Here is a 23,315-nt window from a genome sequence, read left to right as displayed (position 1 = left end):
TCAGAGAGTTTAGGTGATCTGCTCGTGGTCGCACAGTAAGGGGCAGAGAATTCAGAAACTCCTGACTCCTCTGTGGGAGGCTGTGTGTAGAAACAGTAGCATGAGACGGTAAGAGGCTGCCCACGTAGATGCCTCCTAGCTCGACGTGGGAGAAGTCATGGGATTCCTCGGGGGCCTGGGGAAGGCGAGAAAGGGAAAGGACAGCGGAGGGAAAGGAAGATCCATCCTGTCCGGGTCTTTGGAGGGAGCTCAAAGCGCATCCGGGCCGTGTCCTGATGGACAGCTGGATGTATGAGCTGTCCGAAGAGGTGCTGGGGAGGTCAGCTCCCATTCCGTCCCCGATACGGCAGCGGCAGAGGACTGACGCAGCCTCATATCCTTAAGAGTGGGGAAAAGGAGAAGGGACCCGCGATGAGACCTTCTTTAGAAATTCTCATAGATGCTCTCAAACTCCTTCACTCCCGGCGGCTGCTCTGTCTTCAAAATAAGCAACAATAACAACGACAAAAAGTGGGAGAAATATTAGTTTGCCAAGTGGAATGACTTCAGGAAGCTGTGTCTGTCCAAAATCTGCTGAAAAGTGGCTCTGGTGGGGGGTCGAAATCGGAGCAGAGGGTAGTGGGGGGCTACAAGTCACTGAAGGGGCTTCAGGGAGAAACTGCCAGCCACAGAGTCACGTGACACTGTGGAACCCAAGCAAGTGACTGAATCTCTCTGGGCCTCAGCTTCCTCATCTGTAAAATGGGAATAGCCCCAGTGTTAACAATAATAATAGCTAACATTTTAACAGCACCTGCTATGTGTCAGGTTCTGCACCAAGTGCTATACAACTATGATTTCAATCGATCCTCACAACCACCCTGGGAGGGAGGTGCTATTATCATCCCCATTTTATAGATGAGGAAACTGAGGCAAACAGAGGTTAAGGGACCAGCCTAGACTCACACACCTAGTGATTGCCTAAGGCCAGATCTGAACTCAGGTCTTCCTGACTCCAGGCCCGATGGAATTAGGGTTCTAATTCCAGGCAGTTTTCAGCCGTGATGGACATTTCCACCTGGGTGACCCAACATGTCCTAAATGGAAACCAATTTTATTTCTGAACTTGACCCCCCTTTCAAAGGTCTCCATCCTCATTGGCTCAGGTCCAGAATCTGATCCCATTTTTATCACTCATGGTCTGGATTTGTGCCAATCACTCTCTGGGCCTCGATTGTCTGCTAAAATTAGATGGTTGGATCAGATGTCCAACCAGGGGCCGCCTCCTCCTCCGTGAAGCCTTCTTTGATTTCCTCCTCAGGACATCTCTCTATCCTAAAAATCTCCCAGGTCTCTCTGACTTCTCTTATACAGTATCCTGTGCTGCCCTGTTTTCTACAAAGATGGATCGGTATCCATCTTCATTTCCCCATCATACTGGAAGCTCCCAGAGGGCAGGGCCTGTCTCCATTGTCTTTGAACTCCTAGGCCGGAATACAGGGCCTCGTGTACAGAAGGCATTGAATAGATGGTGAATTCATTCAATCAACAAACACTTCCTCAACACCGGCTCCTACTGAGTGAAAAGATGGGCAAGACATTGGGGGACTTACAACATTTTCGTAAGACATGGGCCCTGCCCTCGTGCATCTTTCAGTCTAGAATCTGCACAGCTGTGAGAACAGCCTTGGAAATGACCCAGTCCTGCTTTGACAATCCACAGGCCAGTGAAATGAGCCCAGGGATCTGGATTTAAATCCTAGGCCTGCCCTTCGCTACTGTGTGGCTGGAGAATGGAGCTGGCGAGTTCAGATAGTCTGTGTTCATGGGTCGTAGATGGCAGACCTCAGAGGCCAACCCCCTCATTGGACAAAGGGGAAAACTGAGGCTCAGGGAGATTACATGACTTGCTCTATGTCACCATGTGACTTTTCACGTAGATGGTTAGTGGCAGAGATGGGACTGGCACCCAGGTTCTCTGACTCCAGAGCCAGGATTCTTTCTACCGTATCAAGCCGCCTCCCAGCGCTGCCATTCCCTGTTCTAAAGTCTCTCCCAACCTTGACCTCCCCTGTCCTAAAGCCCCTCCCAGCTCTGACATTCTATGTCCTAGAAATGGGGAAATAGTCCTTTCCAAGAGGGGACTCTTTTGAGAACTAATTAGGAATTGCACCAGAAGACGTGCACTCAGAGACTTGGCTTTGTAGTGTGCCTACAGTGGAAGCATGAATCAGATCTGCTCCAATTCTCTCTGAGTCTCTCATCCAGCCAGAGACGGCTCCTGTCCGGGTGCCTGGGAGCCACGGCCGTCCGAGTGATCGAGCAGCCACAGGGCAGAGCTTTTGGGCCGAGGAGAGAGTGGTGGTCTCACCGGGGCCTCATCAGACCTGAATGTGATAGGCCACGTTTCTCCTATCACCCCACTTTATAGATGAGAAGCCGGGGCTCACAGGGCCAAGTGAACACGGGAGGTCCTCCGCCTCCCAGGCATTTAGTCTGGTCTTAGGAGGCATTTAATAACTCCTCATTAGATGAACGTTCTTGTCCCAGCCACAGGCATTTAAGTGATGGGGGGAGGGGGGAAGGGAAGGGAATGAGAGTTTGTTAATCACCAGGCATTGTTCTAAGCACTTTACAATGATTACGTCATTCCATCCTCACAATAACCCTGGGAGGTAAGTGCTATTATTATCCCCATTTTACAGGTGAAGAAAATGAGGCAGACAGAAGTGAAGTGACTTGCCCAGAGTCACACAATTAGAAAAGATCTGAGGTCAAATTTGAACTCAGGTCCACCTGACTCCAGGCCTGGCACTTTAACTTAAAGGGACAATTTAGAAAGACTAGTCCAGCAGCCTAGCCTTGCTTTTCCTTCGCGCACCCTGGGGGAGGGGAGGGACACAGTAAAGGCCGGGGGCCCTCCTCAGGGTTATCGGCAGCAGCTGCTGACCTCTGCCTCTCCACCCCAGCCCCACCCCCAGCCCTGACAACAGTCACAGCTTCATACAAAGGTGGTACCTGGGTTGGTGGGCTCCACTCAGAGGGAGGGGCGCTGACATCCTTCTGAAGGCAATCATAGACCTCAGCTTGGTGGGTCTGAAGAGCCTGCAGGGGAGAAACAAAGTCAAGGGAAGGGGAGGAATAGAACCCAGGGCTTCTCTCTGGACCCACTCCTCTCACATCTGGATGTCCGGGTGCAGCCTCCGGGGCTCAGGGCGGGCTGATCCGGCCCAGGCAGGAATCAATGAAGTGGGGAATGATCCTCGGCTTTCCCAGGGATGGCCCAGTTTCCAGGGCCAAGATCCCACTGGGGTCTTCCCACCTCCAGCCCCTCCTTTGTGTCACATCAATCCGCTCTTCACCGGGGCGACTACAGGCTCTTAGAACCATAGGATTTCAACCTGGAAGAAACTTTTGACGTCATCTACCCCACTCTCTATTTCAACAGGGAAGGAAACTGAGGCCCAGAGAAAGCATGCTGCAAGGAAGCCTGGGTTCAAATCCTGCCTTGGATGCTTTATAATTTTGTGACGCTCAGTGAGTCATTTAATGAATCTCAGTTTTCCCAGCTGCAAAACAGGGATAATCTCACAGCATTTACCCCCCAGGATTTTGATTGAGGAGCCAAAGAGATAATGCACGTCCAGCACTGTCCCCTAGGAATGTGCCCCTCCCAGCAGGTCCCTCTGATGGTTGGGACATCTGTGGGAGAAATGCCCCATGGCTACTTGTCCTAGTACGCTCATTCTGAAGGCATGTGGCAGACTGCAGAGTACCTGGAACTTGGAGCAGATCTTTAGATTGGAGAACATGTGCAAGCCAGAGTGCTGATTCCCAGAGCCCAACCAGGGTGGGGAAGTCAGGGCTTTGTCCCAGGGTGCTAAGTTAAGAGGCTCTAATTACACTAATGCTGTTTTGTTATCGTCAGTTCTTTGTGACCCCATTTGGTGTTTTCCTGGCAGAGACACTACAGTGCTTTGCCATTGCATTCTCCAGCTCATTCTACAGATAAAGAAACTGAGACAGACAGGGTTAAGTGACTGGCCCAGGGTCACACAGCTAGTAAGTGTCTGAGGCAGGATTTGAACTCAGGAAGAGGAGTCTTCCTGGTTCCGAGCCTAGTGCTCTGTGCACTATGGCGCCCTCTAGCTGCCCCTATGCTATTTCAGTGTCATAGAAATCATTGATAATTACTTAATTACTGATAATTAATAATTACTGATAATCACAGATAATTAGTTAAAATAGGAAGTAATGGGTTGGTATCTCCCTCCTCCCTTCCAGCTGCCCCATCCTAGGTGAACCCGCCTTCACCCCGTGGCAGACTGACTTCAGAATGGGCTTGTTGTGCCCTGGGGTCTCTGCCCAGAAGGACGGGTGCCTGGTGTCTCTGCGTACTCCCCTTGCCTGACTCTGGCCTGAGAAGATGACGTGAGGGTACATTTTCATGTCTCGCGCTGATTGCCTGGGTGTGACAGACGCCAGCCCTGACCCTGGGCCGCTTCGTCATGGAGAGGAGCGCCCTGGCTTCCTGAAGGCTTTTCCAGTACAGTAGGAACGCAGGAATAGCTTAAAAAGGCCTATGCGAGGGTCTGGTGAGGGATTGTTAGCGCATCCTCCAAGGACGGCTCAGCCAAATGCAGAGAGCTCCCTCACCAGAGTCAGTGACTTTGCTGGCCACGGCATCCCAGGAACCAAGAGCAGCCCCAGTGATACCGATAAATCCATGCTTTGCTGGGCCACAGACTCCCCCTCCGGGCAGTCCCTCCACACACGCAAGTTGCCACTCATCTCATCCACAATGACTCCATCAGGCCAGAGGTCCTTCAGTGGCCGATGGGAATGACCGGAGTGCAGTCCTAAGCCTCCCCTGTATGTTACTCTTGCAAAGTGACCAGCCCAGCTCCCTTTCCGGTCCCATAGCCTTGAAGATTTTGTTGACGTTTCTTCTCACAAATAAGTCAGCTTGGCTTGTGGTTGGCAGTCTATTAGCACCCACCTCATGTCTCCTCATTGCCCTCTGGGTCCCCTGCAGTCCTTGCTCATCTGAGAGAAAGCAATGATAATCATGGTAATAGGCGGCCTGCTGATAAGCCGTGCGCTGCCTCCCTCTCTCTCGGCCATTCTGCCGCAGGTGGCAGGACAGGGGTTATCCTAAACCAGCAGCAGAAGAAATCCATCCATTTGTAGTGGCTGAGTGCCCCCGGGGTCGGCCAGTCAGGTACCACCGCTGGTGTCCCGAGGACCTCTGACGGGCCTGAGGCTCCTCCGCCGCTTGGCAGGTTGATGCCCGTGAGAGAGGGTACTTGTGTTCTGCTTGATGGCGTGGGGGTCCCAGACGAGAGCATCTGCAGACAGAATGCCTGACTCTCAGCACAAGGGAGCTTAGAGGTCATCTCATCCAACTCCTCTGTTTTGCAGAAGACGAAGCAAATGACTAGAGAAGGGGCCTGACTGGACCAAGGCCACACAGCAGAGCGGTGGCGGGGCAGGGATGTTAGGTCGGGTCCTGGCCACCTCTGCCACCATGAAGGACGCACAGCATCCCAGAATTGTAGCCCTCAGAAGCAGGGGGAGCTCAGGAGAGAGTCCAGTCCAGCCGTCTGTGGTCATGATCACTGACGCCCTCCTGGGTGGAGTGAATGGAGCCAGCACGCTGGGATGAGCTTGAGGGAGAGATGGGGACTTCTCCCTGTGTCTCAGTCACATGGAGGAGAGAGGGTTGCCAAGGAGGTGGTTTCTCTGGTAACAGGCAGGCAGGATCTCTGGAGGAGGAGGAGGAGGAGGAGGGGGGAGAAAAGGGGAGGAAGGAGAAGGAAGAGGAGGGGAAGACAGCTGCAGGACCAGGTGGCTAGCCCGGACAGACGAGCTGGGAAGAGGCTGCATGGGGGTGTGGGGTCTGACTGCAGAAGGGGATGATGAGGAGCACCATGATGTCAATCAGCAGCCCTGCTACCCCGGGCATTCTGGGGAAGGATGCGTCAGTTCTGAAGCACTCAATGCCTCCATTCGCAGGGGAAGGAGCTGCCTTGACTGTGGGGGCAGCAGCAGGAAAAGACAATTCTAACCCTTGCCTCCATTGTGAGCTAAGGCTTGTCCCCAACACCCCTGGAGGCCGAGGAGGTGAGAGCTAGAGTCCCCAGTTGAGTAGGGGAATGAGGCTCAAAGGGCGGAAAGGACACCCCCTCCTGCAATAAACTTCAGAGCGAGGGGGCAGTGAAGGGCAGCACAGTACTGTGGGCAGAACCTGGACCTGGGTTCGAATCCCACTGCCCCTCTTCCCTAGCTGGGTGCCCTCTTTGAGCTTTGGTTTGTCCCCCTGTAACATGGAACAATTACACACTCGCTACCTGCCTCAGAGGGCAATTGTACACCATGTGTTGTGTAAGCGTTAAGAGCCCTTGGGAACAGGGCTGATCACCATGGAGACATTGGGAGTCTGCGGGGGCCTGAATCCTGGCTCGGGAGGGGCCTTTTTCTGGGCCTCAGTTTCCTCAAGATGGCTCTGAGGTCTCTCAGCTCTAAATCCAAGATGCCCAGAGTCAATGCCCTGTGGAGCTCTTGCTCCTCTCCCTGTCCCCCGTCCTCAGCTCTGGGGTAGGGCATCTCCTGAAGGCTGCTACATATTCTGATTTTCTCGAGGGGTAGGGGCCAGAGCCTATTCTCTGGGCCCTGATGGGATGAAGAAGCTGCTAATGGTCTGATAAGCAAGGGGCCAATTAACAGCTTGGAGAGAAGAGGTTAGACCAGGGGCGACCTCTGGGACCTGCGTTTTTATTCAGGTTTTGACCTGAATTTTTATGAGGAGAATTTCCATCTGCCTGGGTTGAGCTGGTGGTCTGCAGGATGTGGGTCTCTTCTCTCCCAGGAAATGACAGAACAGAGCTTTCTGTATCTCTGAGATCCGCAGCTCCCCTGGCGTTGATGGGCACACTAGACTCCAGGACCATGGAGAAGGACTGATGCTGAGTCCAGATTTCCTAAGAGCTACAGGGAGCATCTGGCAGGGAGGGCGATGGGGGCCCCTCCTTTCTCCCATTTTATCATCAGGGAAAGGTGATTGGCGCAGGGGGCTCTAGGGCAACACCCCCTCTGTGAAGGTGGGTTTTTTTTTTTATTTGGCTAGGCAATGGGGTTAAGTGACTTGCCCAGGGTCACACAGCTAGAAAGTGTTATGTGTCTGAGGCCAGATTTGAACTCAGGTCCTCCTGAATCCAGGGCCAGTGCTCTATCCACTGAGCCACCTAGCTGCCCCTTGTGAAGGTGAGTTTGAGGGGCCTCAGAGAAGCCACTCGTGAGTGAGGAGAATAACACGTCTAAATAATAACATCTACGTTTGGCCAACAGTTTACAAATATTGCCTCCTTTTCTTCTCAAAACAATCCTGTGAGGTAGCTGCCATCATTCTCCACTTTTTACAGAAGACGGAGTTAAGTGGGACTTACCCAGGGTCACTAAGCTAGTGAATGTCTTGAACCCAAGCCTGAATGACTGAAAATAAGAATAGTTTGGGTTATTGGCCGTCTCAAGATTCTAAGTGAGCTAACCTCTCTGAGTCTCAGTTTCCTCCTCTGTAAAATGAGGGGCTTGGACTGAGTGACCTCCGAGGTTCCTTCCAGCTCCAGAACCGGGACCCTGGGTAAGAAGGTTCTGAGGCTTGAACACACACGATGAGCCAGAAGCAGCCCTGCCCGCATCACGAAAACAAATAGCGCCTGGTTCCCTCGCTGACTCACTAGAAACACGTCGTCAGAGGGCCTGGGTTCAGATCCCGCCCCTGACCCGCTGGACCCGGAATCAGGAGACCCGGCTCTGCCACGCGACGGCTGTGTCGCTCTGGGCAGGTCACTGCGCCAATCTGGGCTTTTGATTCCTCACCTGTAAAATGGGCGCAGTAACATCCGTTCTGCCTGCCTCAAGGGGTTCTCGTGACACAAGTAGACTGTAAACCCTCCTCGCGCTCAGAAACACTCAGGGCTGCGCCTAAGGTCAAATCCGGCCTCAGACGCTTGACCCTCACCAGCCGTGTGACCCTGGGCAAGTCACTTAACCCCGACGACCTCGCCAAAAAGCAAAAGGAATGCTCAGGGTCCTGTGCAGAGCAGCCAGGGCGAGGCTCGCTCTTGTTACCCAGCCGTCCGAGGGAGCGGGGGACGGCCCCTCGACCCAGCCGTCCTCCGCCTTCTCCTAGCCCTGAGCAGCCGAGGGGGGCCGGGGACGGCCCCTTGGCCCGTCCTGGGCGACCTCGCGGGATTTAGAGCTGGGGGCGGCTTTAGAAGCCGGCGAGTCGCCTCATTTTACAGATGAGGAAACTGAGGCTCCGAAGGAAACTGATCTGGGGCTGGGAGGGAGCTCAGATGCCGTCTAGTCTGACCGACCACCTCACTTTAGAGAAATTTACAGAAAGCTGTGGCCCAGAGCAAGGAAGGGGCTTGTCAGAGGTTCCAAGGCCACACGTTTGAGTCAGGATTTGAACTCGGGGCCTGTGACCTTAAACCAGAGCTCCTTCCGCTGCACCGTGCTGCCTCTTTCAAAGACAGCCAGGCCGTGCCCGGTCATCGCGAGGGCAGGAGGAGCTTCTGCCATTTCCTTAGAAATGAGATCTTCCACAAGAACTTATTACAGGCCTACTGTGCGCAGATCCCTGGGCTCTGCACCGGGGGAACTGGGAGGCTTAGCTCAGATTGTCAGTTGATTAACAGTTAGTCGATACGCATTCATTAAGCACCTGCCATGTCCCTGTGCTAGGTGCTGGGCTGGGCTGGGCCTGGCCTTCAGGGAGCTTACAGGCTTTTAGAGACCTTCCATTCCCGGGCAGGCACGGACCCCGTCAAACACCAGGGTGGACGTCTGGCTTTGAAGGAGCTCACACTGGGATGTGCCCGAGGCAGGATTCAAACCCAGGACTTCCTGACTCTGAGCCCAGGGCTCTAACCACTATGGCACCTGACCTTAAAGTGCTTCTGAAATCTGCCAAGTACTGGAGGAAGGACACCTATTATTATTCACCTATGAACCGCAAATTATGGGCTGTTCTCAGAGTGAGATCAGCGTGCTTCCCAAGGAGACAGAGGCCACACAAGTAGTATAGGGCAGAACCCCTGATTCCCAAGGCCCCTCCCAGCTCTGACCCCCCTGTTCTCAGGCCCCTCCCAGCTCTGACCCCCCTGTTCTCAGGCCCCTCCCAATCCTGACGTCCCCTGTTCTAAGACCCCTCCCAGCTCTGACACTCCCTATTCTCAGGCCCCTCCCAGCTCTGACGTCCCCTGTTCTAAGCTCTTCTTTCTCCCAGTCTGGGGTTCTTCCCCTTGCCTCTTTCTGTTCAGCAGCAGCCACGTGTCGGCATCCTACAAGAGGTAAGTGAGGGGACAGAACAGATTCCTATGACATCTCCAGAGTGCCTAATTGGCCCTCCCAGGAACCTCCCCCCACCCCGCGTCCTCTGGCCCCCTGTTTCAAGGCTGTTGAACGCATTCCCCAATGGGCCCACCTGCAGGGAGTTTGAGTCAGGCCCAGACCAGGAATGATCCACTCACAGTGTATATGGAGCCTGCCGGATCAGGCTTGGGGTCTGCTGAGCACTCAGCTGGGCCCGGGTCTTTCTGATGTGGGATCTTCTTGGCAGACTTCCTCTGTTTCTGCAGGGACAGAAGGACAGGGCAGGTAAGTGCCCAGGAACCTCTCCACTTCTCAAAGGCCACTTATCCAGAGAGTGGCTGTGGGCCTGCCCCTGTGGTGGGGTGTCCTGCAGGCCTGTGCACCCCCGGCTCTCTGGAAAGAAAGCTGCAGCCGCCAGGAAGACACCCCCCCGCCCCTCCCCGAGACCCAGTCACTCATCCCTTTTATTCCTTTCAGCATTTATTAAGCATCTGCTGGGGGCCCGGCCCTGAGCTGTGTGCTGGGCTTCCGAGGACAAAGACGGGACACCCCTTTGGGAAAAGCAATCAGCACACCGAGAAATAAATGCAAAAGGGGCCCAGGGGAATTCTGGGGCTGAGGGTCAGAACATTGGTTGGCCCCAGGGCTGAGCCTTGAAGGCAGTCAGACCAGGATTCTGGAGGGGCAATGAGGAAGGGCGGGATTCCAGGCACAGCGGATGGCCTAGAAAGGCATGGCCGGTATGGAATGTTGTTTAGAGGAAAAGGCAAGTGGGTGGATCTGTTATGAACATCCCATGTACGGTCAGAGTTCTGTGCTTGGAGCTGGGGCAGATACAGACTGGAGGTAAGGCCTGGACCTTGCCCTTTGGGAGCCTAGAGAGTGAGGAGAGTGTTTCCCATATTTGTCCATCTCCTGGAAGAATATAAGACCTCCCCTGTTCTAAGGCCCCTCCCAGCCCTGCCATCCCCTGTTCTGAGGCCCCTCCCAGCCCTGCCATCCCCTGTTCTGAGGCCCCTCCCAGCCCTGACATTCCATGCTCTAAAGGGGTTGGACCAGAGAACCTCTCAGGTCCTTTCTAGTTCTCGATCTTCTCCAATCCCATGACAAGACCATGAGGAAAGGACCACCACACGGCCCCCACAGTGGCAAACTTGAAGAACTGAGGAGGGACAGACAGGCTCTCTCCTGCCCCCTGCCCCCTTCCTGGCAGTGGGGAGCCGGCCCAGGGTCCAAGAGGTGGTGGCAGGGGGCCCCTCGGGAGAGAGACACCCTGAGCCTCCTGGCCCAAGCCTGGACTCCTCTGGGATGCCCATGGGCATGGAGAGAGGGTGAGGATGGTGGATCTTAGCCCTGGCCTTCATCCCTGGGGGGGGCCGGGATGTACCTTTGCCTTCCAGAGCAACAGGCCTGTTCCCAGGATGCTCAGCACGGCCAGGAGGCCTGTGAAGGTGAAGAGGTGAATCTTCTTGGAGCTCTCTGGGGGTTCTTTATACCCAGCATCTGTGAGGACATGATGACAGGGTGTGAGGACAGGGCTGAGCAGAGCTTGTGGTCTGCACTGGTGGCTTCCTGGTGGCCCCAGGCTTCCTTCACACGAGCCTGGGGCGTTGGCTCTATTTTATGGTGAGAAATCTAGATCTTTGATCTAGAACTTGAGGAGGACTTTGGAGAGGCCAAATGATTTGTCCACAGTCGTCCAGCTGGTCGGTTCTGCTGGGACTCCAGCCCAGGTGGACGGTAGTTAGAGCAGAGAAGTGGAAGCAGAGGGTGTGGGCTTGAAACTAGCTCTCTGAACCTGGGCCAGCAATAGAGAGTGGGGGCTGAGCTCTGTCCAGGGTGAAATCCAGGTTTCCAGAGCCCGCCTCCTGCCTTCTCATGAAAGCCTCCCAAGGTTGAGGTTTCCAGGTGGGGCTTCTGATTCTTGGAGACTGGAAGGCCCATATTCAAATCTTCCCTCCCTACTCCCTTGCTGGGTGACCCTGGGTAGGTCACTGGACATGTCAGTGCTCTGGTGCAGGAGATGTGGGAAGGCTGCCCTTCTAGCGAGCTCCGCTCCTTACCCAACTGACGTCCCAGGGACGTTCTACAAGAGAGCGGCTAACATCTGTGTAGTCAGAGCCTATGTCTCATCTGATACCTTCCATAATCCTCCAAGGAAAGAGCCGGGGTGGAGGAGATGAATCCCATTCTAGAGGAGAAAGCTGTTCAGCTTCATTTAATGACCTATCTGTGGTCACACCGCCAGGAAGTAGGATTGGAACCCAGCTCTTCCTTTGATGCTTTTGGAGCCTGAGTGGAGAGGCAGGGGTTGGGGGAGGTAAGATAGTTCACTCAGGCCACTCTGGGATGCTGCCTCTCAGCCCCTGAAGCAAAATCCTCACTGCTACAATTTCTTTGGCACCTTCAAGTTCATAGAGCACCCTCCCTGTGCCCAGGCCTTGAGGTCTAGGTTTGGAGTCAAGGGCCCCGGGTTGGAGTCCCAGCTCAGCCACCTCAGTTTCCACCTCTGTAAAGGGTGGGTGGTGGACCAGGTGAGCTCCAAGGTCCCTCCCACAGCCCTGAATCTGCTGCTCCTTCGGCCTCTGCTCTCTCCACCCAGGGAAAGCTATGGGCCAGCCAAGACAGCTTACCTCGGACCAGGATAAAGGTCCCCCTGCCCGCCTCTTCGTGGGAAGGCCACTTCACCAGGCAGTAGTAGGTGCCTGTAGCCGAAGCGTCGTGCAGAGCGGTCAGGGTGAAGGAGCACGTGTCGGTGTGGGTCATGTTCTCGACTCCCGGGGCCTGACTGCAGCTGGCTGAGACGGGGGGGCTCTGCCTGCCCTGGAGGTCAACGTGATAGTAACTGAACGCGTACTTCTTGAAGGCTGGGGTGTAGGGGTAGGTGACCTTACAAGTCAAGGGAAGGCGATGGTTGGCCAAGGTCACCTGGATCGGGTCTCCGAGCTGTGTCAATCGCTGGCCTCCTGTGGGAGAGAGGGAGGAGAGAAGGAAGGAGCCATGAGGGGGCACTCTAGAGTCTAGAAGGGCCTGTGGGCTTCTGGAGCTCTGTCCCTACCCCAACGCGGGGGGACAGAGAGGGCTCGCCCTCCCTTCTCCTGGTTATCTGCTGTAGACCTAGGACTTGAGCAGCAGAGGAAAGGTTGATCTGTGCTGCTGAAGGGAGATTGCACACTGGAAGTTCCCTGCACTGTGGTGAAGAATGAAGTTCTCATCAATAAAGATGCACAACTACTCTGCCACCAAGGGCATGCAGAGCTCCTGGTGTGCAAAGGCCCTTCAGCAATGCTGACAGCAACTCCTCTGTGCCAAATGTTTACGTGTGTACGTGCATGTCATTGTTGCTTTCAGTCCTGTCTGACTCTCCACAACCCCATTTGGGGTTTTCTTGGCAGAGATGCTGGAGTGGTCTGCCATTTTCTTCTCCAGCTCATTTTACACATGAGGAAACTGAGGCAAGCAGGGTGAAGTGACTTGTCCAGGGTCACACAACTAGTAAGTGTCTGAGGCCTACAGCAAAGTAAACCGCCAAAAACTCAGTAAGTGGAATTATAATGACCAGACTTGGGCCTCGAGATTGGCTTTGAGGAGGCATCTCTTCCCACCTCTTTGCAGAGGTCAGACTTTCATTATGTTGGTTAGTTTTGCTGAATAGCGTCCCCACCTCTTTTTTATTCTTTGTGACGAAGGACAGGGCTCTGAGAGGGGGACAGCAATATAAAAAAAAGTGTCTGTGAAAATGCATTTTAAAAATAGATAAAAGTAATCAACATCAATCAAATTCCTGGTGCCTCAGTTTCCTCATCTATAAAATAAGGTCTTGGACTGACTTCCAAGTCCCTTCTAGTTCTAAATCCCATAAGAGTGCCACTTTGGGCAAGTCACTTCATCTCTATGGGCCTCAGTTTCCCCATCTGTACAGTGGGGGGATTGGGCTCTGAGGCCCGTTCCACCTCTCTGAACCTCTGGTATCAATTCTAACTTGGAGGGCGCTTTAAATGTTTTCCAATTTCTTTTCATGCAGTCCTTCCAAGGAAATGAGGGGATGTGCGAGGTTTGCTCAGCAGCACATGGAATAGCGGGTCTGTCTGGGCCTTGGCCCAGCCCCCTGCTCATTCTGCCTTGGCAAAAGAACCGCAACTTCCTGGGACCCGACCCCACGAGCCCCTGAGATGTCCTGTGGAAGTGGATGAGATTGGCCGCTGTCATTAATCCGGTCTTTAAGATTCGGGGGAAATCTATTAAAAAAAAAAAAAGGCTTCTGTCGTCCCCAGGTCCTTCCTGAAGTCATTATTTTAAGGCCACCGGGTCAGAAGCATGCAAATTCATGATCTGGGCTCAGGGCTCCTGCTGCTGGGAACGCTGGGGAAGAAAAGACCTTGGCGCTTTGATGCGTCGGCAAGGGCTCCGAAATGTCGAGGGGTGGGATGTTATCTGATGGATTCAATCAATACTGACAGCCAATCTAGGGAAGTCGGGCCCCGAATCATTTTTTTAAAAAGTTCTCCACTTACGCTGCTGGCGTGCGGGGGCTGTGCTTGTGTAGGGGGCCGGGTGACTGGACCTGGCCACAGCTCGGTTTCACAAAGACCCACCTGGAAGAAGGTCGCTGGGGTACTAGAGTACGGGGGTGCTGCAACATTGAGGTGCTGGAGTACTGGGTACTGGGGTGGTAGGGTACTAGAGCACTGGGATTCTAGAGTATTGGGGTACTAGAATGCTAAAGTACTGGAGCACTGGTGTACTGGGATACTAAAGTACTGGGGTGCTAGAGTACTTGGGTAATAGGGTACTAGAGTACTAGGGTGCTAGAGTACCTGGGTAGTAGGGTACTAGAGTACTGGGTACTGCAACACTGAAGTGCTGGAGTACTGGGTACTGGGGTGGTAGGGTACTAGAATGCTAGGGTACTGGAGTACTGGTGTACTGGGACACTAGAGTACTGGGGTGCTAGAGTACTTGGGTAGTAGGGTACTAGAGTGCTGGGGTGCTGCAACATTGAGGTGTTGGAGTACTGGGTACTGGGGTGGTAGGGTACTAGAGTGCTGGGATACTAGAGTACTTGGGTAGTAGGCTACTAGAGTACTGAGACACTGGGATACTGGAGCACTGGGGTATTGAGGTAGTAGGGTACTAGAGTACTGAGATACTGGGGTACCGGAGGAGCAGAACTCTAAGGAACTGGGTTACGGTCCTAGCTCTGCCACTTCCTGGTCATGTGACCCAGACCCAGTCACTTGACTTTTCTGGGCCTCAGTTTCCTTGTCCAAACAACCAAGGTGTTGGACTCAGTGACTTCTGTGTTGCCTTCCACCTCTAAAGCTGTGATCCTTTGAGCTGGCTCCACGCCTTCTTGCCTGCCCCGGTAACTGGGAGCAATTGACTTTTTCTCTCTGTGCCTCAGTTTCCTCCTCCATACAATGAGAGGCTTGGATCGATGGGTCTGGAAGTTACTACTCATCGGCCGCCTGCAGCTTGACTCTGTCTTTGTAACTCCTCAGAGGGAAGCTACCTCCTTAGTCATCATTCCCTCCCTGTATTGTCTCCCCCTCGTCCAACGTGGGCTCCTTGAGAACAGGAAAGCTCCAATGCCTCGAGGAAGCCTCGCTGACTGATTGACTAGAAATAATAGAATTTAGAGCTAGAAGCCACCTTAGCTCATCTAGTTCATCATCTTCATTTTACAGATGAGGAAACTGAGGGCCAGAAAGGGGGAAAGGCTCAGCCCAAGTCACAGAAATGTCAGGAGAAAAGCCAATGTCCAAACTCAGCTCTTCTGACTTCCAGACTAACAATCACTAAACAAGAATTGGTGAAGTGCTTACTAAGTGTCTGGCACTGAAGGATAGATACAAAGACAAAAGGGAAGCAAACCCTGCCCTAGAGAGGCTTCCGTTCCACTGGGGAGGCAGATGTGTAGGTCTGTGTATGCTCAGAATGAATCAACTCTTGGGGTAAAGACTCACTATTTGATCCAAACAGTTGGGAAAAGTGGACAGCAGTCTGGCGGAAGTTAGCTAGAGACTAGCATCTCACACCATTTACCCAGATGCATACATGCCTTTAAAGGTCTCCTCACAAACAATGATTAGATAAGGAAGATAATGGAGAGGGAAGAATGAAGGTTGAGTCTAAGCAGGGGCCACACGTGGCCCTCCAGGTCCTCAAGTGCAGCCCTTTGTCTTCACAAGTTTGGATTCTGTCAAAGAGCCGCACTCAAGGACCTAGGGGGCCACATGTGGCCTCGAGGTCCCAGGTTCCCCACCCCCGATCCACGGCTTCTAACCTGGGTGTCTGTCCTGGACAGAAGAGAGAGGGGCTTATTGGTGTGATGGGAGGGGGGTTAATGTTGTGGACATGTTGAATTTGGGATGCCTGGGGGACTTCTAGGTGAAGATGGCTAGCAAGCATCTGATGACCTGGGACTGGAACTCAGAGCTGCGTATGTCACCTTGGGAATCATGGGAGCCTACATCTGAAACTGGAAGGGACCTCTGATGCCATTGTGTCCCGTTCTTTCATTTTATGGGAAGAAACAGGTTCAGAGAAGTTAAATGACGCGCCCAGAGGGAGGAAACTTTAGGGGTAAGAGTTGAACCCAGGTCTTCTGGATTCCAAGCCCGTACCCGAACTGCCACCCACAGGGCAGGCGTGCCAGCCTAGCTGAGGCAGCATGTAACAGGCAAGCCAGCCTAAAGCCCCCATCTTCCCTCAGCCCCTCATCCTGGGAACAATGGCATTAAAGAAATCACAGCATTAGAGAAGAGCCATTCCTATCCATGTGCAATGCGGCTGCATCCTAAGGACCGGGGAACTTTTCAACGCGATATGCAGTCATAGGTGTTGCTTCCCTCTTTAGAGTGGGTGCTCCCTGAGAGCAGGGGCTGGCTTATCTATTCTCTTTGTACCCCCCAGTGCTCTACACATAGTAAGTACTGAACAAACATCTCATTCATTCACTCCCTCCCCATGGAGATGACGACTGAACCCACAGGGGAAAATGAGATTCATTCATTCACTAAGCATTTATTAAGCTCCAACTCCATGCCAGGCACTGTGCTAGGCACCAGGGATACAAAAACCCAGCTACAGTTTACTGTGAAGAAGTGAGAACAAGATGTAGACAGAGGAACGTAGGGAGAAAAGAGGAGAAGGCCCAGGTCAGGGTCTTGGGACAATCTCTCACTCAGAGGGGAGGAGAAGGAAGCTGACCCTGCAAAGAGGCTGAGGAAGAGTGGTCAGGCAGGCAGGAGGAGAACCAGGAGAGAGTAGTGTCTTAAAAACAACAAAACCCAACCCAGAGAGAAGAGAATATCGAGGAGGGGGTGGTCAGCTGGCCCCCTGGAGAGAGAGGCCAAGGAGAAGAGAGGAGGACTGGATCAGGCAGGGGAGAGGCCTGGGATAACCTCAGAGAGGACAACTTCAGGTGAGGAGCCCATTGGGAAGCCAGACGTCAAGGTGGGGAGGAGCGTGTGGGAGGTGACGATGTGGAGACGCACAGGGAGATGCCTCTTTCTAGGATTTTGGCTGTGAAGGAAAGGGAGGAGAGAGACCTCTCGAGAAGGCAGACACCCGAGGAGAAGGCCGCCGGAGAATCGAGGCTTTTAAGGACAAGGGAGGGCTGAGTGTGCCTGTAAGCAGCAGGGAAGGAAGACGAAGAGAAATGAGGAGGGGGCAGGTTGGAGGGTGATGGTAAAGAAAACCAGCTTTTCCTGTTGCTATAAGAAGCATACCCAGAGGGCTACGGCGCAGAGGAATGCATGACAGAGGAGCGCTCATTCTATCAACCCCAATTAAGATGCCCAGGCCTGGCACACAGGAAGAGCTGAATAAATACTTGTTTGCTCTCCCTTGACTTAGGGCTGGCAAAACTCCTTCCTCGCAACTCCTGTGGAGTCGGCAATGCAGATTATCATCCCATTTTATAGAGGAGAAAAGCAAGGCTGAGATGTCGCACAGCCAAGGCCACGGATCGTAGATCTAGGACTGGAAGGGAGCTCAGAGTCTAACTCTCTCTCTCTCTCTCTTTTTTTTTTTTTGGTTAGGCAATGGAGTTAAGTGACTTGCCCAGGGTCACACAGCTAGTAAGTGTCAAATGTCTGAGACCGGATTTGAACTCAGGTCCTCCTGAATCCAGGGCTGGTGCTCTATCCACTGCGCCACCTAGCTGCCCCTCTAACTCTCTTTTTATCCGGAAGACAACCAGTAAAGGACTTGGGGCGCCTTGTTCATTTTGCATTCCTTCTCCATGTCAACGAACATGTATGAAGTGCCTACTATGTGCCAGGCACTGGGCTAAGTGCTGTAGATACAAAGAAAAGCAAAGAACAGTTCCCTGTCCTCAAGGAGCTCCCAGTCTAATGGGGGACACTATGCAAATAGCTTTATTTACAAGCTGTGGGCGGGACAGATGGGAACTAATCAGTACAGAGAACCTACTAGCATTGAGAGGTATTGGGAAGGCAGAACTCAGAGACAAGCAGCTGGAGAGAATTCCAGACATGGGGAAACAGCCAGGAAAAATGCGGAAGAGTCCACCTTCCACCTCCCCCCAGTAGAGTGTAAGCTCTTTGAGGGCAGGGCTATTTCGGGCTTTTTGTCCTTGAATCCTCAGTCAAGCACAATGCCCAGCATAGTGTACTTAAGAAATGCTTGTTGAATGGAAATTAATAAGTCCATATTTTCTTAGACAAGTTTCTTTCTTGTTTTTATCTGTATTGAAATATTTGTTTGTTGATAATTGATAACTGGAGTGAAGAAGATCTGAGTTCAAATCCAGTCTTAGACAATGAATAATTGTGTGACCCTGAGCAAGTCACTTAACCTCTGTTTGCTTCAATTTCCTTATCTCCAAAATGGGGATAATAAGAGCACCTACCTCTCAGGATTATTGTGCAGATTGAAAGAGATAATAATTGCAGTACATAGTAAATGCTATATAAATATTAGCTATTATTATTATTAATTGATAAGCTAATCATAAAAAAGATTTTTAAAAAAAATATGTCAGACTCTGGATTTGAACTCTGGCCTCCTGATTCCAAGACAAAGTGCTGTGTGACATGATTTAGCAGCTGCCACTATAAAGGAGTCGAGAGAGCTTGAAATATGATATTCCAGAAGACAAAGGCTTAGGACCAAGAAATAACTTACTCTGCAAAACTGAGTAAAATCCTACAAGGAGATAAGGGGATCTTTAATGAAATAGAGAACTTCCAAGAATTCCTGATAAAAAGAACAGAGCTGTATAGAAACTTCGTAGTACAAATACAGGCATCAAGAGAAACACAAAGAGGTAAATACGAGGGAGCAATCATAAGAGAATAAACTGTTTCTATCATCCTAGCCCCATCACCATCAGGCTTCAGAGAGGGAGTCTAATCAGACAGAAGGCCTGGGACAGATTCTGTTATGTTCTGATGATATAAAAAGAGGGATGTAAAGGGAAGGGAAGGGAGAAAAAGGATGGGGGAAATTATTTCACATAATCCAGGTGTTGATAGAGAAATCCAGACAAACAAGAAGGAGATGGGGGGAGTGACCGACCCTTGACTCTCATCTGAACTTGTCAAAGGAAGGAAGAATACACAAACACGCAGAGTTGGGTACGTGAGGCAAAGGAGAGAAGGGAGATGGGGAACCAGAAGGAGGATAGAATAAGGGAGGGATTCATCTGAAGCGAAACAAACTTTAAAAATATACAAGAATATTTACAGCGGCTCTTTTTGTGGTGGCAGAGAATTGGAAACTGAGGGGATACCCATCCATTGGGGAATGGCAGAACAAGTTGTGGTATATGATTGTGATGGAATGCTATTGTGCTATAAGAAATGATGAGTACGCAGACTTCAGAAAAACCTGGAAAGACTTGCATGACCTGATGCTGAATGAAATGAGCAGAACCAAGAGAACTCTGGATACAGTAACAGCAACTTTGTACAATGATCAGCTGTAAATGACTTGGCTATTTTTAGCAATACATCAATCCAAGACCATTCCAAAGTACTCATGATGAACAATGCTATCTACCTCCAGAGAAAGAACTGGTGGAATCTGAGTGCAGATTGAAGCAGATTTTTTTAAACTTTCTTTATTTTTCTTGTGGTTTTTTTTGTCTGTGTTTTCTTTCACAACATGACTAATATGGAAATATGTTTCACATGACTGCACAGGTATAACCTATATCAAATTGGTTGCCTTCTTAAGGGAGAGGGGAAGGAGGGAGAGAGGGAGATAATGTGGAACTAAAAAATTTTAAAGCAATGCTAAAATTGTTTTTATGTGTAATTGGAAAAAAATAAAATATAAAAATGTGAAAAAAGAAATGATGAAGGGAGTGGTTTCAGAAAACCTGCGAAGACTTGTATGGATGGACGCAGAGTGAAGTGAGCAGAACCAGGAGAACAATTTACACACAAAAAACAAAACAATAAAGACTACCTAAGGACTCTGAAAGACCTGGGAGCTCTGATCAGTCTAATGGCCAGCCAGGATTCCAGAGGACTCACGCTAACTCATAGAGTCCCCTCCTGAGAGAGTTGGTAAAGAGGTGAAAGACTCAAGGGGCAGACTGAGACTTTTGCGGAGTTGTTTGGGTTTTTTGACACAACCAACCTGGGAATTTGTTTTGCTTGACCGTACATGTTTGTAACAGGGGTTTTGCTTTTCTTTCTTTCTCCATGGGGGTTGGAGGGAGTTGGGAGAAAGAAAAAGGTGAGTTTTCATTGATTATAAAATTTTTAATTTTGAAAAAGAAAAAAACTTTTTAAAAAAAGAGCAAGGTGCTACATGAGGTTGGGGGTGGCAAGCAGGGGAAAGCTGATACCAGAAGAAATCAAAATGGGATCACAGGTCAGGCAGGGTGGGGAAATACCAAAGAGCAGCCAGGCTGTATCTTCTTCTGGCCAATGTCTGGTCACGGACTACAGGGACATAAGAAAGCCAAAGCCCAGTGTTAAGCTTAAGTCTGTGATTTTGGAGTCATTTCTGAGGGTCCAGGCCCCTTAACAGGCTCTCTGTGACCAGCCTTGGTTCCCAGACCTTGTGCAAGAGGAATTTCTCCAATTGCGTTAACTCTTGGTGCAACAGGGGAAATGCCAGTCTGCTTTTATTTACAGGAGGTGATGGTTATGAAATCCTTGCTCAGGATGGGGGCCGGTGGAGGAGAGCAGAGCCAGAAGCGCCAAGCTCTGTTATCGTCTGTACCAGGACCGCTTCAAGAAAGTGCTAATGGGAAACATGCCAGCTCTGAGTAATGTGAGCTTGGAAGCACATCCCAAGCAAAAAAAGATTCTCTGAATGTTGAGTCCCAGAGAAGCTCTGAGGCCCTGAAGCCTGAGTCTGAGCATGTCACCCAGGGACCTTAGGGGGCTCCTTCTGCTAAATCATGCAAACTCCTGGGTTCTAGAGTCAGAGAAACTGGGATCCAGTCCCACCTTTGATGTCACTGCCTAGGTGACCTTGGGCAAATTGTTAAACCCTCCCTGGGTCTCAGGCTTCTCATCTGTCACCTGAAGGGGTTGGACAAGAAGGCTTCTGAGTTAATCCCACCACCCCAAGGTGAACAAAGCCCCAGAAGAGGAGTGGGGGGGGGGCCTGGATGAAAATGACTTTGATGTGATAGCACGGGAGAAGGTAGGAGATAAAAGCAACACTCACCTCCTGGCTGAAGGGTCCATGGGAGTAGAATGAATCCAAGGAATCTGAAGGCCATGCTGGGGTGGAGGAGGAGGAGGAGGAGGAGGAAGAAGAGCTCTCTTTCCTAAAGGAGGCTGCTCTGAGACAGTCTGTATCTCTGTGGTTTAGTCAAGTTTCTTTGCTTCCTCTTTAGGTACCACAGGATAGAAGGCCCCACAGACTGCCTGTTTCAGGGAACCAGAGTTCCCCTTAGTTCCCAGTTAGTCTCCTTCCTGCTTGCTGCTCTCATTTACAAAGAGCCTGCTCCAGAGGACTTACAATCCATTGTCAGTCAACAGATCTGGGATTTCACCAATGGGGGCTCATTCCACCAGGACAGATGGTAATCCCATCCACCTCTCCTTATCCTATGAGACCCATGTCCTTTCCTTCCTCCTGTTCTCCTGGAAATCCTTCATCAGTGATTCACCCTTCATAACAAGGACTGTTATTTTTTGTAATTGCACACTCCACATCTAACACTGTGCCTGGCATACAATGGAATGTAAGCTCCTTGAGAGCAGAGACCATTTCATCCTTGTCTTTGTATACTCCACCCCTAGAAATGGGCCCAACAAAGAGTGAGTGAATAATAAATGCTCCTGGGACTTTTACTATTTCATGAGGACCAGTGCAACCCTTGGACCATCCATTGGTTGTCCTCTACTCACACAACAGTGTCCGACCCCCTCATTTCCTGGTTGATGAGACATCTCATGGCTCTTCTTGGGCTCAGGTCACCCTCAAGTGACACTGGCTGACCTCAAAGGTTTCTCCTGCTCAAAGATTCTGTGATTCAAGTACTGTGGAGAAAGCTCCAAGGATAAAATTAGAGGGTATTCAGGACTCCTTTGTTACTGATGATAATAGAAGAGTTCCCTTAAAAGCACGGACCATTAGAGCTGGAAAGAGTCTTAGAGATCATTTAGTCCAATGTCCTTGTTTTGTAGAGGATGAGGCAGTGGTCCAAAGAGATGGAGGGGGCGACTGTCCAGAATCCTGCTGCCCCCAGCAGCAGAGGAGGGAGGAGAGAACAGCAGGGATCTAACCTCAGGCCACCGGAGTGTTTGTTCTTACATAACATGTCAGAGCTGGGAGGAAGCTCACACGTGGTCTCTCACCCAACCCCCTCCTCTGATAGATGAGGAAATTGGAGCCCCATGAGGGGAAGTCATGTGTCCAAGGTCCTTCTTGAATCAATCCAGATTCTTATTCATTCCACTGGAGGACCAGGCCAGGGCCAAGTTTCCTCTAAGCTCTGCCTAGCTACCTTGATGATTTCCCCTTTTCAGTAAAAACCTTCCCCTCCCTACCCAAAATGTACTCGCCATGCTGTAGTATAAAGTCCATATTCAGGATATCTTGCAGACTTTTCAGAAAGGGTGGGTGAGCCAATGAGCTGAGCAGGTGGGAATAGTGGAATCATGGGATGGCCTTAAAAGCCTGGGGGCGAAGGAGTGGTCTCTTCCTGGGCTCTCACTGGGTAATAATAACCAAGGATGGCTCACAGCTACTTTCTTAGACATAAGAAATGACCTAACCAGCCCCCAAATCCTTCTCCCTCCCCACTTAATAGTGTTTTTTCTCCAATTACATGTAAAAATGGTTTTCAACATTCACTTTTATAAGATTTTGATTTCCAAATTTTTCTCCCTCCCTTCCCTCCCTCCCCCCTCCCCAAGACAGTAAACAATCTGATAGAGGTTATACATGTACAATTATATTAAGTATATTTCCACATTAGTCATGTTGTGAGAGAAGAATCAGAACAAAAGAGAAAAACCATGAGAAAGAAAAAGCAAAAAATAACAATAAAAAAAAGTGAAAATAGTCTGCTTCGATCTGCAATCAGACTCCATAGTTCTTTCTCTGGATGTGGATAGCCTTTTCCATCATGAGACCTTTGGAGATGTCTTAAATCCTTACGTTGCTGAGAAGGGTTAAGTCTATCAACGTTAGTCATCTCACAACATGGCTGTTACTGTGTACAGCATTCTCCTGGTTCTGCTCACTTCACTCAGCATCAGTCCATACAAGTCTTTCCAGGTTTTTCTGAAGTCTGCGTGCTCATCATTTCTTACAGCACAATAGTATTCCATTACATTCATATACCACAACTTCTTCAGCCATTCCCCAATGGATGGGCATCCCCTCAATTTCTCATTCTTTGCCACCACAAAAAGAGCTGCTATAAAAATTTTTTGTACATGTGGGCCCTTTTCCCATTTTTATAATCTCTTTGGGATACAGACCTAGTAATGGCATTGCTGGATCAAAGGGTA

General features: G+C 51.0%; 1 protein-coding gene across 1 annotated transcript; it reads right to left on the bottom strand.

The window, feature by feature from the left end:
* Nucleotides 1–18: 18 nt before the first annotated feature.
* NFAM1 (NFAT activating protein with ITAM motif 1) lies at nt 19–22,082 on the bottom strand. The gene is made up of 6 exons (XM_027854217.1): nt 21,016–22,082; nt 11,991–12,323; nt 10,745–10,860; nt 9,516–9,617; nt 2,998–3,084; nt 19–477 (listed from the first exon to the last, which is right to left on the bottom strand). Exons 1-6 carry the CDS (start codon nt 21,068–21,070, stop codon nt 424–426), a joined length of 747 nt encoding a protein of 248 aa, XP_027710018.1. The 5' UTR covers nt 21,071–22,082; the 3' UTR covers nt 19–423.
* Between the last annotated feature and the right edge of the window lie 1,233 nt (nt 22,083–23,315).

The sequence above is a fragment of the Vombatus ursinus genome, unplaced genomic scaffold, assembly GCF_900497805.2.
Source record: "Vombatus ursinus unplaced genomic scaffold, bare-nosed wombat genome assembly UNPS02010394.1, whole genome shotgun sequence".
In the NCBI taxonomy this organism is placed as follows: domain Eukaryota; kingdom Metazoa; phylum Chordata; class Mammalia; order Diprotodontia; family Vombatidae; genus Vombatus; species Vombatus ursinus.
Note: the sequence above shows the minus strand (reverse complement) of the source record. Positions and strands in the feature narration are given on the sequence as shown.

Excerpts from the sequence above, each read along its gene's own strand:
- NFAM1 (XM_027854217.1), bottom strand. The coding sequence starts at position 21,070 with ATGGCCTTCAGATTCCTTGGATTCATTCTACTCCCATGGACCCTTCAG. Across the intron at positions 3,085-9,515 it reads CGGCAGGCTCCATATACACT|GCTCTTCAGACCCACCAAGC; the intron begins GTGAGTGGATCA and ends TCTCCCCTGCAG. Across the intron at positions 478-2,997 it reads AGTGGAGCCCACCAACCCAG|ACAGAGCAGCCGCCGGGAGT; the intron begins GTACCACCTTTG and ends CTTATTTTGAAG.